Source organism: Trichogramma pretiosum, unplaced genomic scaffold (genome assembly GCF_000599845.2).
Source record: "Trichogramma pretiosum strain Unisexual culture from Peru unplaced genomic scaffold, Tpre_2.0 scaffold79, whole genome shotgun sequence".
In the NCBI taxonomy this organism is placed as follows: domain Eukaryota; kingdom Metazoa; phylum Arthropoda; class Insecta; order Hymenoptera; family Trichogrammatidae; genus Trichogramma; species Trichogramma pretiosum.
In genome coordinates this window covers 102,598-116,701 of record NW_019641700.1, presented here as the reverse complement: position 1 = coordinate 116,701, position 14,104 = coordinate 102,598, and the positions used below count along the sequence as shown (strand labels likewise).

Sequence of the window (14,104 nt, the reverse complement as noted above, 5' to 3'; positions counted from 1 at the left end):
ATTTCCTTGTTAATGCACCTTCTATTATACCTGCGCCAGATTACGACAATCGTTTTTTTTTGTTTTTGCCTCTCACTCTCTTACTTAAATGTACTTTACTCTTTGTGAAACGCTAAAAGCGTTCGAAAAAGCAAACGAATGGTATGCACATGTATAATGGCAAATATACAGCAAACTAAACCAACAATTGTGCGTGGAGCTTTGTATAATGCGTCTAATGATGATAAGTATAATGGAAAGAACTTACTTCCTATTAAACATCGTATGATCTTGATCAATTGTCACTAACCTCAATTTGCAGACAGAAAAACATTTTCTAGAATAAATATTAAAAAAACTTTTGGTTAGAATACGTTATAAGAGCTGCTTGGCGATTAAAAAAATTATTCGAGTATTATTATTATTCGTTTTTAATTTAGCTACGAAAAACAAAGATAATTATTGAGTAAATTCAAAGAGCAAGAATCGAAAATTAAAAAAAAGTTATATACTTTCATTATTTTTGATAAGTGTGTAGTTTTACATTAGTAAAAAACGAAAAAAGCTCGAATCTAAAAAATTCACGCGGTACACATCGTTGAACAATATTATAACAAGCTATTTTATACGAGGCAAAAAAGCAGAGATGAGATATATTGCCGTGCGGCTTATTCGGGAACGCGCGAGTTGTGTAAATTTGTAAATACGCGTGTAGTGTTGCGCACGGGTTTTCGTTTTATCTATATATAATATAACTATATTTACCTCGTTGCTGCAGCCATCGTAGTAGACGAGATGCTGACGGGTGAGCACGAACCAGCGCTGCTTGTAATTGACCGGCGTGAATCGCTTCTTGTTCTGCGAGCGCTTCACCATGAAGCCCTGCAGTATGATGTCGTTCTCCTGGGGCTCGAGCTTACCGTCCTTCCCTGCCATCTCGCCCCGGCTGCTGCTGCTGCTGCTGCTGCTGCTCTGTCAATTTTGTTGCTGCCGCGTACGACCTGCTGCGAAATTTAAAGTGACAAAAATATAGATAGATAAATAAATAAATAAAGTAAATAAAAAAGGTCGGTGCAGCTGGGAAGAGTCGCGCAGCGAACTTTTACAACGATAAATTGGTAAATGTGTATTTTCGTTTGCGGTCGCCCAGCGAGATAACTACTGTACATGTATAAGTTATATTTTGCAAGTTTTAACGAGGATGTACGATGTGCGAATACAGCCATGTGGAGCGCGCAGTGGTGCAGCGGACAACGGGGGCCGGCCGATTCGGTATAAATGGTAAGGTACGAGAGTCGGTAAAATTTAATTACACAAATTAAAAGGATGCAGTGTCGTAGTCGTGTCGTCATCAGCCAGCCTGCTGCTGCTGCTACTGCGGATAACGATGGAAAAATGAAGGAAAAAAAATTCCATTTCTACTCTCGACTACACATAATTCCGAGCTCTCCGCTCTCTACGTGGGTGTGTGTGATACGTATAATACGTAAAAGCGGGAGACGAGCCATTTATCGCGGTTATATGGGGGAGTAGCTCGCTTCAATCTCTTTCTATAAGTCGTCAATGATGAAGCGACCGATACTTTCCCATCATAATACGCACTTCGGCCGGTTACAAGTACATGTGTCTATGAGACGTCTCGCGTCGAACCTCGAGCTTCGGCATTTATATCCCGAACGTTAATGAGAAACGTTACACGGATTAACGGTACAGTATGATGCGCATAATATAATATAAACGCAGCGCGAGCTCGAGCTGTAATGCTGCTGCTGCTGTTGCTGCTCTATCGCTTTTGTAATGAAGCCGCGTCTCTCTTCTATGCAAACGACGTTCGTAGTAATACTTCGGACGTTACGTTTACACGGGGCTCTCTGTACCGAGCGAGAGACGTATCGAATTGCTCGACAATTAAGAGGCAAATAATATATATACAAACGACTGCGCATTTATTATTATATACCGTTTAAATTGTCCTTGGAATTAATTGTAAGAAATCCTTTCTTGCAGCGATCTCTTTACTTGGCAGTTTCGTGTGTTGTTATTGTTGTTACCGCTGCTGCTGCTGCTGTTTTAACTGCGGCATCGCGTTTACTTGCACACCATACCACCCTGGTAGCGCATGAATCTGAAGTTTCCTTCGTCAAACTTCGACGAAAAGTTCCGAAGAATTGTTTTTTCATTTAAATTTTATAATCGTGATCTACTATCATATTTAGTTTGGAGGTTTAATTGTAAACAAATATGACAGTAGATTACGATTATAAAATTTAAATAAAAAAACAATTTTTTGGAACTTTTCGTCGAAGTTCAACGAAGAAAACTTCAGGTTCATGGTAGCGCTAATTATTAGAATGAATAAACTTCCTCTCTATCTTTCAATCTTTCTGTACATATCTGACTTGCGACTCGGAACTTCAAACTTTTGCCCTTGTATATTTACCGATGTAAATGTACTTGGCGCTTGTATACCACACACGCATATGTATAGAAACGAAGAAAGAAAAAGGAGGAAATTCAGCCGCGATGTGCCAGCGTACACGAACGGCATTTACATTTGACAGATAAAGATCGAATGGTATACAGTAGCTGCGTTTATATATAAATATGAAGAACGAGATCGAAAGCCGGAAAAAGCTTATCATATCGCCGGTGGTGGTATATACGGGGCTTGACAGCCTATAATATAACGCAGAAGCGCACGAATGCTCGTCGAGGATCGCTACAGCAGCAGCTGCCGAGGGAAAAGCTGCTTCAAATGTACATAATACGTAGAAGTAGCAGCAGCAATAGCAATAGCAGTGGCAGTGGCAGGGCTCGGGAAAAACAAACAATTGGTCGCGTTGTATGCACCGCAGAGAGAAGCAGCGACAGTAGTGGAAAAGCGACGGTGCACACAGACGTACAGACGCACACAGACAAACACATATACTCATGAGAGCATATAGTATATAGCGTTTAAGAGCTCAGGGTGCAGGTTGCATTATTATGCAAAGAGCGTGTGCGCACGTATAGATATATATGAGAGAAAGACGGAACACACGACTGCAACAGAGAAAAAGAGAGAGAGAGAGAAGAGAAGAGGGGCAGGAACAATCAGTGATGGCCTTGAAAATTTACGCGCGCGCGGACGGCGACGCGACACTGCCACTGCTGCACACACACACAAACGCACATACACACCGACACAGTGCAGCAGCTTATATACACCGCGTAGTATAATACACACGCGAACGACCCAAAGCACAGACGGAGAGAGAGAGAGAGACTTTAAATTTCTTTCTCACGCCCACGTTTTCATATGTATAAATGCCTCTATGTTATATACCTGCTGCAAAGCTGCTTTCACGATGCAGCATATTTTAACCTGCTGCTGTTGCTGCTGTGGCTGCGAGCTTGTAGCTCACACTAAATAAAACAGTTTATTAAATTGAAATTGAATAATACGATTATGTTATTGGCTGCGGCTACTGCCGAGAGCCTCGAGTATAGGTATATATATAGTGCGACGTTACGAGCTTCGACGCGCACGCGATTAACAGTCGAATTTATCTGTATTTCAAGTGTATTATGCTGATTTACCAACTTGAAGGCGACACTAGCGAGGATACAGGCCAAGCATTATCGCGTCGGATCTCGCGCTGTATTTCATATACGTATAATATATAAGATTTTTATACTCCTCGTCTGCTCTTCGATAATTGATTTGGGTCAGGCGTGTCGTTGAGCGCGATCAATTTCGGATTTTGCTGCCGCCGCGCGCACATTATATTGATACATAATATAATATTTTGCTCCTAAATGAAAAGATCACAGGGGCGTGAGCGCTTGTATGCTATGTACGTATGTACGTGTGTATGGACGTATAGGAGCGTAAAAAATAATCGTACGTACGGATCTTGTTATAATAAATGAAATATTAATGAGCATTTGTTCGCGCCCGAGCGATTGCGCCGGCGTGTATATGTGCTTTGTATGCTTTTTCTCGTCCAATATATAAGCCATGGTGAGTATTGTTTCTCTCTCTCTCTCTCTCTCTCTCTCTCTTTCTCTCGCCAGTACGCCGATTATTGCGCGCGAATAAATTATTTATTATGTTTTAATTTGTATACGTTTTTCACTCTCCACGGCTCGCACGCAATTATAAGCGCGAGCTTATAATGCGAAATTGTTTGGAAAAAATTAGCGAGGATATTAATGCGTATTTATATATCATCTGTCCCAAGAGACGTTCGACTGCTTTAAAAGTCCTGTCACACACATAGCAGAGAGTCAGTACTAATCGAAAATGCCGAGCCACGGTGTGCGACGTTTTTTTTTATTTTTTTTTTTGCGGATAATAAATTATGTACATTCAAAGTTCAAGACGATGTATTTATAGAAGAAGAGAGAAAGAGAGAGAGCACACGAGCCACGAGCTGAAGTAATAAAAATTAAAAAAGGTTGCCAAGAGAGGAAAAATTTGATTCAACCGCAAGGCCTGAGTAAACACAGACTACGAGGAGATTTCGCAGGCTCGAGCTTAAAAAATATAGTTTTTTTTGGAATGTTTGCCTGGAGAGAGAGATTGCTCGAGACTCGAATTAAACGTTATGCCGTAGATATCTTTCTTAATCTGCGTTTACGCTGCATATGTATACAAATTGGTGAGGCTGGAGCTTACATTATATACGCGTTCGCGCGCGCACTTACGCAAGATAAAGCTAAGGTTTTTACGTGGTAATATATATATCGCGCGATACTTGCACATGTATGAGTGTGAATAAAAAAATATAATATCTTGTGCCGTTGTGTCACACGTAAACACTAATTTAGGGAACTTTCGCTGGAAGCGAGCCGATATCTCAACTGTTAAAGCCTCCTTCTGTATATATTACCACGATCGTGTCAAAGCGTGTTGCGCGGAGTAAGCGCGCGAGAAAGAGCAAACGGGACCCTGGAGGAATATTATACAACGAGATATACGTGTGCTCGTAATATACAGATAGAAGACAAAAAAGAAGGCAACGACTCTGGATGATGATAAGTAAAATATTCCACGGATGTGTATTATGATGAAGTGTATTGACCACATGTGTGTATAAAACATAAGCTGATCGAGTATAATACAAATTACACACAAATACACACAAGTATTATAAGATAGGTCAAAAGAGCGAGGAGGGGAAAAAAAGGAAGAAGAAAATTCATATTTCACGCTTCTTCTCTCGATATAAATTCCCGCATTATTATAATAGTCTGTTTAACACACAAATTCGAACAATGAAAACGACGTATCACGGCGCCGCGCGCGCGATGATGCATTGTGTCTGTCTCTATCTCTCTCTAGCTCTCTTGCTCGTTTTCTCTATATATACATAATATATAGGGGAAGCTGCTGTCGCGGAAAGTCCGTTTCTTTTTTCCCTAACTTTATCAAGCGCATATGTGCGAGCGTATATATAGGCTTCGTGTTATGTTCTATGCTTATATTATTTGTTTGTTCAACTGCTCTCTTTGTGCATTAAAGTATACATATGCCGCTGCGTGGCCTGCAAAATATGTGTACAAGTGTACACATATACAATGCTGCAGAGAGCATATCGCATTTTATAGATAGATGTGTGTGTACACAGTGTAGTACTACCTAATAGGCGATGGCGGAGCGCGAGTAATAGAGTGTGCAATCGAAAATACTTTGGCAGATTTTTTTCTCTCTCTCGCTCTCGTTCACTCTTTCTCTCTCTCTCTCTTCAACCAAGAGACTAAAAGCAAACCAGTTTTACGAGGTGTGTTATATACAACACGCGTTGCAAAGCAGCAGCAGTATGTGTGCGTTGCTTGGCATGGGTCAGCAGCAGCAGCAACAAGCAATAGCATCAGCAGCGAGAGCTGAGAGAGAGACCATGATTTTATTACACGCTCAATTACGATCGGCTCGTATAATAACGACAAGTCCGTAAGTGTAGTTTTCTATTATATGACCCCAGCGCGTGCGTACGCGTATACACATTATAAACATTATTAAATACAGTGACGAAGGAGACAATCGGCGCGACAATCATTACATTGGCGGCGGCGGCGGTGGCGACTCGTCGATCGGCTGCACTTCTCGCACATGTACTTTTCATCGGCGCTATTACATATCATCGTCGTACATACATATTGCGAATAATAAGCGCTATGTGCAGTGGCACATTCTTCTTATCGCTGCAATGGACACGATCAAAAAGAATCCCACTCGTATTATATTGTGTGTGCATTGGTATACTTATGAAGGCGCTACATCGAGCTATACGGCGCGATAACGGAGGCATAAACAAACATGCGAACGTGCGCGCGCGATTTTCGCCTATAGCTTACTTACATCTCTGCATCACATGTGCTACGTGCATTATTTCTGCAGGCAGGCTACTTACTACTCGCGACTCGAAGCAGAATAAATTCAAGAAAAGAGCATGAATCTATTAAAAGGAAAATGATGCGCGTATTATGATAATAATGCGCGTGTGCCGCAGTTCAACGGGAAAGAAGGAAGGAGAAAAAGAAGAGATGTATTATAGATAGATGCTCACCATGCAAAGAAAAACACGATAACAAGCGTCGCCGACTCGCGGTGCAGATTTTCCTCTGTGCCTCGTGTGCGTGTTCGCGCTGCTGCACTTCTGCTGATGTCGATGTCGTGGTCGTCGTCGTTGTCGAAAGCCGTCAGTTATATATACGTATAGTATAGACTGCCAGCTATATATCTGAAGCCGGTTCAGCACTCCATAATCATCGGCCGGATTAAATCGGAAAAGAGCAACATCGGCGATTCTCTGCTGCTGCTGCTGCTGCTGCTTCTCGCTCGATCTCTCGCTGATACTCGTGCGTTGCGCTGCGTGTGTTTTCTGTTTTCTTTTTTTTTTTTTATTACTCTCTCGCTCTTGCTCGCTTTCGTTCGCCTGCGTACGCTGCTACGTTTTTTTCTCCCTATATATATAATATTGCCTGTATCGTATCGCTATCTGCTATCGCGCGGCAGTTGAAAACCATATACATATCGAACGCAGGCAGGCAGGCAGGCAGGCAGTATTTATAAATGCAACATCACTCGCGGACACAGAGGACACTGCACTATATACATATACGCGTGCGTGTGTGTGTGAATTAAATGCACATTGGAAACACACGCGCGAACACACACGCACACTCACATAGAAACACAGACACACTGCACTCACATGCACGAACGCACACAGAAGCACGAGCACATAAACACACTGCGGCCACACGGGCACTGCTCCGCGCCACGGAGAGACGTATGTATGGTATAGATATAGCTATATAGATATATGTATAACGCACTCTTCGCGAGACGGGTCTCTTCTTTCTTTTGTGACGACAACGGCGATCTTTTTCTCTCTTTCACTCGAACTGCTGCTGCTGCTGCTACTGCCGTCGTTTCTCTTTCCTGACGCGCGCAAGTGTCAGCTGTGGGCTACCTCCATGTCTCGGAACTCTGCGGGCCACTGCTCTATACGCGAGTCCAATGTACTACTTAACGTTTTTGGATGTGTACGACGACGACAGCGAGTTTGAGCGAGCGGCATGAGCGCGGCGCAGCAGCCGCGAACAACACATGCTGCCAATCCGCGAAACTATGTGCGTGCGACGATGATATTCTCGGGAAAGCGGCGCCGTACGCGCGCAACAACGCGACCAACGGCGATCGGTATCGAACTCCGAAGACCCGTGAGGTTCGAATTTTCAAAACTGCGCTACGGCGACGACGACGTTCGAAACGTTACAACGGCGGACTTTTGTTATATATATATGTTATGTCCCTTGTGCGTTGTGTGTACATGTATTATAACGAGCGGATTGAGTGCAAGCACGCGATTGACTGCATATAGCGCACACGCACACCCGACGCGGCTGTTCCTCCACCGTCTCTCTCTCTCTTTTTCTTTCTCTCTCTCTGTCTCTCGCTCTGTCCGTTGTATATAAATCTGTATATTTGTAGCGATATATACACTTAATAATACTCTCGCGCACGCACTGCCGCCGTCGCCGCCACCGCCGCCGCTGGTTTGTTGGGCTGTTCTGTGGCTGGCTGGATGGCTGCTGCTGTTGCTGCCCGAGAGAAAGGATATATACATATACACAACTGCGGGCCCCTCGATTCTATATACGTACATACATACATACGCTGCGAATATATACATATATACGTGTATTCTGTTTTCTCTCTCTTTCTCTCCTCTTGCCTTTTCTCTCTTCTTCTCCTATATACTTCGACGTCGTCGTCGTTCTTTCGCGGGCCTGTGCAGCAGCAGCAGCACGAGTTCTCCAAGTCGTCGCGCCGTATATACATACACATGTGCGTGCGTGTGTCTGTCACGGTGGTGGTGTGGTGGTGGTGGTGGTGGTGGTGGCGGCAACGGCGGCGGCGGCGTTGCGCGATTTAACTTGTGTATAAGCAATCCAGCATGAGGAGGTTTTCAAGTAGATGCTTGCATGAGTATATGTGCGTGTGCTGCGTTACTTACACATACGCAGCCGCTCCGAATATATACATTGCGAAGAGACTCGAACTTGTCTATGTATCTATAGGATGTATAGCGGAGAAAGAGAGCCGGTCTTTCCATGATTTTGTGCTCTCTCTTTCTATACATCTCATATAGTCCATATAAGTGAGGCTCGCCTGAAAGATGCGCGCGTGTGCGTCTCGAGAGTTAACGCGCGCTCCAGCTCTCGACCTCACCTTTCTCGAGTCTCTCTTTCCCTCTTCTTATACATCTATCTCTGGGTTTGCTCGTTCGTATAATTCACTCTACGCCGCATCCGCGTGATTATCGATGCGTATTATAATACCTGCATTATATAAGCCTCTATACGTAGACGAGGACTAATCGCTCTCTCTCTCTCTCTCTCTCTCTCGCTCGCACTTCGGAGATGATAATCGTCATCGAAGAGATTCACTCGCAAGATTATGATGACGACGAAAATGATGATGATGATAATGACGATAATGAATTTTCAGCCGAATTATCCAGACGAGCTCGAAATTTGCGTGCATGCGTACATGTGTGTACGTGTATGTTGCACGCGTAGGCGTCGATGAGGTTTCACCTTAATACACGCCGTTGTCTGAATGCAAAAAGAGCTATTATATTTATAAGCTACGAGTGAGAGAGAGAGAGAGAGAGAACCTTTTACATATTCAACTATTATAATGTGCCATCGCTGCACACACGCGTACGTACCAAGACGTATATATAATGACATAAAGAGCAGGAAACGAGCCGAGCTTTTGCCTGTCTCTTTTTCTTATCGCGCGCTTCTCTTGCTACTCGCTCGCTCGCAGCTCGAGCTCGTTCGCGCGCGCCTTTCGGACGACGATTCGTTAGAAATGACTCATCTGCCGGAGCAACGCATGCCATATATCGGCTGGTTTCTTCCTCTTTCTTTTTTATTTTTTCATTTTTACTTTTTACTTTTTAATGCTGACCGAAAAGAAAACTCCTACGCGCGACTGTCATAAATCCTCGATTCTCCTCGGCGGATTCGTCGAAATGAAAAAAAAAGATTTTTTTTTTATCATCAAAACTGCCCGAATCGATGAGATCGATCGATGCGAAATGTCGAAATCGTATTTAACAAAATTGGAAGAGGAGAATAACAGTTAATTCGGCGCGGTAAAAAGGAATACATTTGCCGATTGATTAGAATAATGACCTATTGACTGGTCTGTCATACGCGTGCATGAGCGTGCAAAAAAAAAAATTAAATCTCTCAATAAAGAATCTTGGCAACCGCGGCGTGTGGGAGGTCGAAATTAAAAGAAAAACAGAAAGAGAGAAAGGTAGAAGGAGAGACGAAGAAAAAAGTTCGGCAATGCATGATTATTCACTTCGAAAATCGACTGGCATTTTTCGACTAACGAAAAATATTACCTCGAAACGATCGAGAGATCGAAAGCGCGATATAGTCATGCGTTAATTCGTTTGGGAATTTCCTAATCCAATAACTGCCCAATTATTTTGACAAAAAGTAAAGGCCAACTGAATATCGATTCTGATGCGCATATTTTTATCTTTGATTTTTAAACTTAAGATTCGATTTAAAATGGTTTTTAATTTTATCTGAACTTTGGTTGTAAAACTCATACCCTTTGGACATAGGGTGTTGCATTGATTTTAATTTGCTGTAAAATTATTAACGATGCATTTGAGTAATAAATATTTATAAACGGAACAAATTTTCACGATTACAGGTCGGCCTCTCCCGAAATCTAGCTTTAGTGACGAATCGAGCGATGATGAACAATCATCGCGAAAGTCTGAGCCCGAGAATAAGCAAGCTATCGACCAGGTCGAAGAAGGAACATCTGTTCCAGAAACAGCTCCAGAACCGGAGAATAAGCAAGACATCGACCAGGTCGAAGAAGGAGCATCTGTTCCAGAAGCGGCTCCAGAGCATGAATTATCTGAGCCGAAGAATAAGCGGTCCATCGACCAGGTCAACGAAGGAGAATCTATTCCAAAAGCAGCTCCAGAGCATAAAATACCTGACGAAGCACTTAGACCAGCAAAGTCGCAAAAAGTCTCGGATAATTATCCGGGTCCGAGAACTATCGACACGGGTAAGCAAATTATTAATTACTGAATGAAACTAGTTACAGGATTATTATAATCCCTCATTTTACTAAAAAACACAACTGCACCATTTGAAAAATGTACTATTTATGCACATTGTACATTTATTGGTTATTTCATTGATTTTTCGAACTATTCTCTTTGTTAAATGTAATTATTTCTATTTATTTTTTTGTATACTTTGCTAGCGACGCCAAACATACATTTTAATTATTACTATGTTTCATCGTACGTACCATTGTATACTTATTTTTTGCAGTCTTGATGCGAACTACCGAACTTGTATCAAATTTTCTGTGCCTTATATGGATAGAGTAAACATATTAGTTTCCGGACACTGAATAAAAAGCAAATGTTTCATACTTCTTAGTTAATTAAGCCTAAAGCTCATCATGGATAAATTATGTCATTTTGAGTATGAAAGTATGAAAGTATGTTTTATTTACTAGTCTATTTAGGCAGCAAAAAATTTGAAACGGTGGAGTTATACATTGCAATACCGTTAAAATAGTACACCTATTATGCAACAAGTGCGCGAAGAAGATGATTCATCCAGGAGTTGTTTTCATCCGAGCACAGCGAGGACGAAAGGACTCTTAGATGAGTCATACTCCTCACACACTAGTTGCATACGATATTTTTTTACAGTTCGTGCATAAAACCTGATTTTATGTAACTAAAAAGTTAGAAAAACCATATATTACGCATGGAGTATTGAACAATTTTTTTTTCTTAGTTTAAAGACTTAATTTTTACAGTTTCTTTGCAATTAGAATTTAAATGGATTCTCTGCGATGTAAATAAATTCTTTTAAAAAATAAAAAAAATTGTTGAACCATCTAAATTCATTAATCTTTCTAAAGGGAGTAACAACTTTGTTTAAGTTGTAACCCTAAAAATATAAATCTTCTAGCTGTGGTAAAAGAAAACATTTTTCCAAACGTAACATTAGCATCCCCAAGCAATTAAAGTAGACATTTTTCCAAGTTTAATGATTAAAATTAAAATTATCAACTCACCCACACAAATTAAAAATAATTTCAATCAATACTTACCGATTTTGTTACTATTGTCATGATTCTCATTGCTTTATTAAATATCCGTGTTTGTATTGAACCGCGTCGGCGGCACATGATCAAATCAGGTGGCTAGCTCAGCCCATAACTGCGCCGGCGTTGTATTTCCAGTCGGAGAGTCACATGTGACATGAAGAAGTAACCCGTAGAGCCTGAGGCTGTAGCGATATTGAAAAAATCTTTAGACCGGAGTGAAATTTTAACCACTGATAGTTCATGAAATTACAAGATTTTTGGTAAAAAAAATTGGGGGTTTCCGTGCAAATTTGGGAAATAATGAAATTCGAAGTTTTGGCCATTTAACATTGAATCAAATGGGAAGTGGCAGTTGTTAGTGTACTGTGAGCTCAAATCTCTTTACAAGTTAATGAAATTAACATATGTTATAGGAAATTTCATTAGCTTTCGAATGATATAATTATAAATGGGTGTTTCCGCAGGCAAATAAAAAAGATACTAAGAGTCCAACACATTTTCCCTATGTTCTGCCATGCTAACACTGGGCGCTGCGTAACGCACATAGCCTAGCGCTTGTAGCGCTTTAATACAGAACCACCTTGCATCGCTACAGCCTCCTTAAGCCGGTAACAGCACGTTACGTTACGTATAAAAGCAGAAGTCGTTTACCACGTGTGTTTGTTGTTGATTAATCGTTTGAAGTAAAATGGCAAATGTATTAGAATTCAAAGGACATCGGTCCTTCAGATATCGTATAATATTGGCAACTTTAACCGGTAAAACGGTTAGAATTTCTGACATTCGGCCCACCGACGATGATCCAGGACTTCGAGGTTAGATTTTAATTTTGAATAATTTGTCAATACGATTATTCGGGTATTTATAAATGATTTTCTTTGCAGAATTTGAAATTAATTTTTTGCGATTCGTCGACAAGATGACGAACGGCGCGAGGATCGTCCCCAGTGAAACTGGTACATCAGTGTTATACCAGCCAGGTATTTTGATCGGAGGAATAGTGAAGCACGAATGTTGCCTTGACAGAGGCATAGGATATATTTTAGAGGCTGCTATGGAATTAGCACCTTTTTGTAAAACACCTTTGGAGTTAACTTTGGGAGGAGTTACAAGTAATGAAATTGGTGCGTATATTGTACAGTTCATTTTAACTGTGATTTTTATTGTGTTGACAATTGCATGAATGAAAAACATTTCAAAATTTTTAGATCCAAGTGTTGATAGAATAAAAGATTCTGGAATACCTGTATTAAAGCGATTTATGACTGGTGACTATGAAGTAATTTTAACTATTAATAAAAGAGGTGCAGCACCAAATGGAGGAGGTGAGGTTTTCTTCAAGTGTTCAACGGTGAAATCTTTAAAAACTATTCAAGTAAGTATTGCTGATAGTTTACGAAATCCAAAAGCCAGTACTTAAAACTAATGTATAATTTTTTTTTAGTTAAAAGACAGTGGGTTAGTTAAAAGAATCAGAGGTATAGCTTATGGTGTTAGAGTTTCTCCAGGTATTCCTCACCGTATGATTGAAACAGCAAAAGGATCATTGTTAAAGTTTATTCCAGATGTTTACATAAATATAGATGAAAAAAAAGGAAAATCCGGAGGAAAATCTCCAGGTAATTATTATTTTAATTCATTCCATCAATTACATGGCTTTCAATCTATTATATAATAATAAATAAAATCTTATCTAGGTTTTGGCATAACTCTCACAGCAGAAACAATTAATGGCATATTTTATTCTGGCGAGGCTGTTTCACCAATAAGGGATCCTAATGCTGATCCATGTTTTCCCGAAGATATAGGCAAAGAAGCAGCTAATAAATTGTTTGATGAAATTTATAGGTAATATATTTTAACGATCAACTGTTAGTCAATATTTTTATAATTGGTCATTGTTAATTTTTGTTATACAATATGATTTTTAGGAATGGCACTGTGGATAGTCCTTTCCAATCTATGACTGCTCTTTTCATGGCTTTTAGCGGGCGTGATGTATCCAAAGTAGTAGTAGGACCCTTTACTCCAGCAATGTAAGTGTCCTTTTATTTTTTCAGAAAAAAATGCAAGCAAAAATGCTAAAAATAAATTTTATTTACAGGATCCAATTTTTGAGAGACTTGAAAGTCTTCACTGGAGTAACTTTTAGACTAGCGAATGTCACTGATGATGAAGGCAATCAATTGCAGCAAGTACATATGACTTGCAGCGGAATAGGATTTTCAAATATGAGTAGAAGAGCCATTTAAGTTCTACTTTACACATTGTTTTTTATATAAGATATATAATTAAACGCAAATGCTACCATCTCAAAGATAATGCTTTGTACATATTGTAAATACAAAATATATGATTATAAGCTTGAGAAATAAAAAAATAAAACAAACTAAAATTATGGTACTTATTTTACTTGATAAATTTTCCAAATATTTTCTTGAATTGATTTTTAAAAAT

General features: G+C 40.4%; 3 protein-coding genes across 9 annotated transcripts in view; 2 read left to right on the top strand and 1 right to left on the bottom strand.

Annotated features, from left to right (window-relative positions):
* LOC106657739 (tyrosine-protein kinase Btk29A) overlaps nucleotides 1-7,987 on the bottom strand; it is a 99,941-nt gene extending 91,954 nt beyond the window's left edge. Inside the window, exons 1-3 of one of the 2 annotated variants that reach the window (XM_023462611.1) lie at nucleotides 6,531-7,987; nucleotides 745-983; nucleotides 290-316 (exon numbers count right to left, since the gene is read on the bottom strand). In XM_023462611.1, coding sequence (XP_023318379.1) covers nucleotides 290-316; nucleotides 745-915 — 198 coding nt within the window. In that variant the 5' untranslated portion in view covers nucleotides 916-983; nucleotides 6,531-7,987. The remainder of the gene's footprint in view (nucleotides 1-289; nucleotides 317-744; nucleotides 984-6,530) is intronic. The other variant, XM_023462612.1, reaches the window with a different exon arrangement.
* The window catches only part of LOC106657740 (hepatoma-derived growth factor-related protein 2), a 95,269-nt gene that overhangs the window by 79,509 nt on the left and 1,656 nt on the right, over nucleotides 1-14,104 (top strand). For all 6 annotated transcript variants that reach the window (XM_014379411.2, XM_014379410.2, XM_014379408.2 and 3 more), the window contains one exon: nucleotides 10,214-10,582. In XM_014379411.2, the coding sequence (XP_014234897.1) occupies nucleotides 10,214-10,582 (369 nt within the window). The remainder of the gene's footprint in view (nucleotides 1-10,213; nucleotides 10,583-14,104) is intronic.
* LOC106657743 (RNA 3'-terminal phosphate cyclase-like protein) lies at nucleotides 11,928-14,031 on the top strand. Its single transcript, XM_014379414.2, has 8 exons — nucleotides 11,928-12,034; nucleotides 12,112-12,462; nucleotides 12,532-12,771; nucleotides 12,856-13,022; nucleotides 13,092-13,266; nucleotides 13,345-13,495; nucleotides 13,579-13,683; nucleotides 13,752-14,031. Exons 2-8 carry the CDS (start codon nucleotides 12,336-12,338, stop codon nucleotides 13,897-13,899), a joined length of 1,113 nt encoding a protein of 370 aa, XP_014234900.1. The 5' UTR covers nucleotides 11,928-12,034; nucleotides 12,112-12,335; the 3' UTR covers nucleotides 13,900-14,031.

Bases quoted from the DNA above. Each gene is read 5' to 3' on its own strand.
- LOC106657743 (XM_014379414.2), top strand. From the start codon at position 12,336: ATGGCAAATGTATTAGAATTCAAAGGACATCGGTCCTTCAGATATCGT. The intron at 12,463-12,531 runs GTTAGATTTTAA...TTTTCTTTGCAG, and splicing joins CGATGATCCAGGACTTCGAG to AATTTGAAATTAATTTTTTG. The intron at 13,496-13,578 runs GTAATATATTTT...TATGATTTTTAG, and splicing joins TTGTTTGATGAAATTTATAG to GAATGGCACTGTGGATAGTC.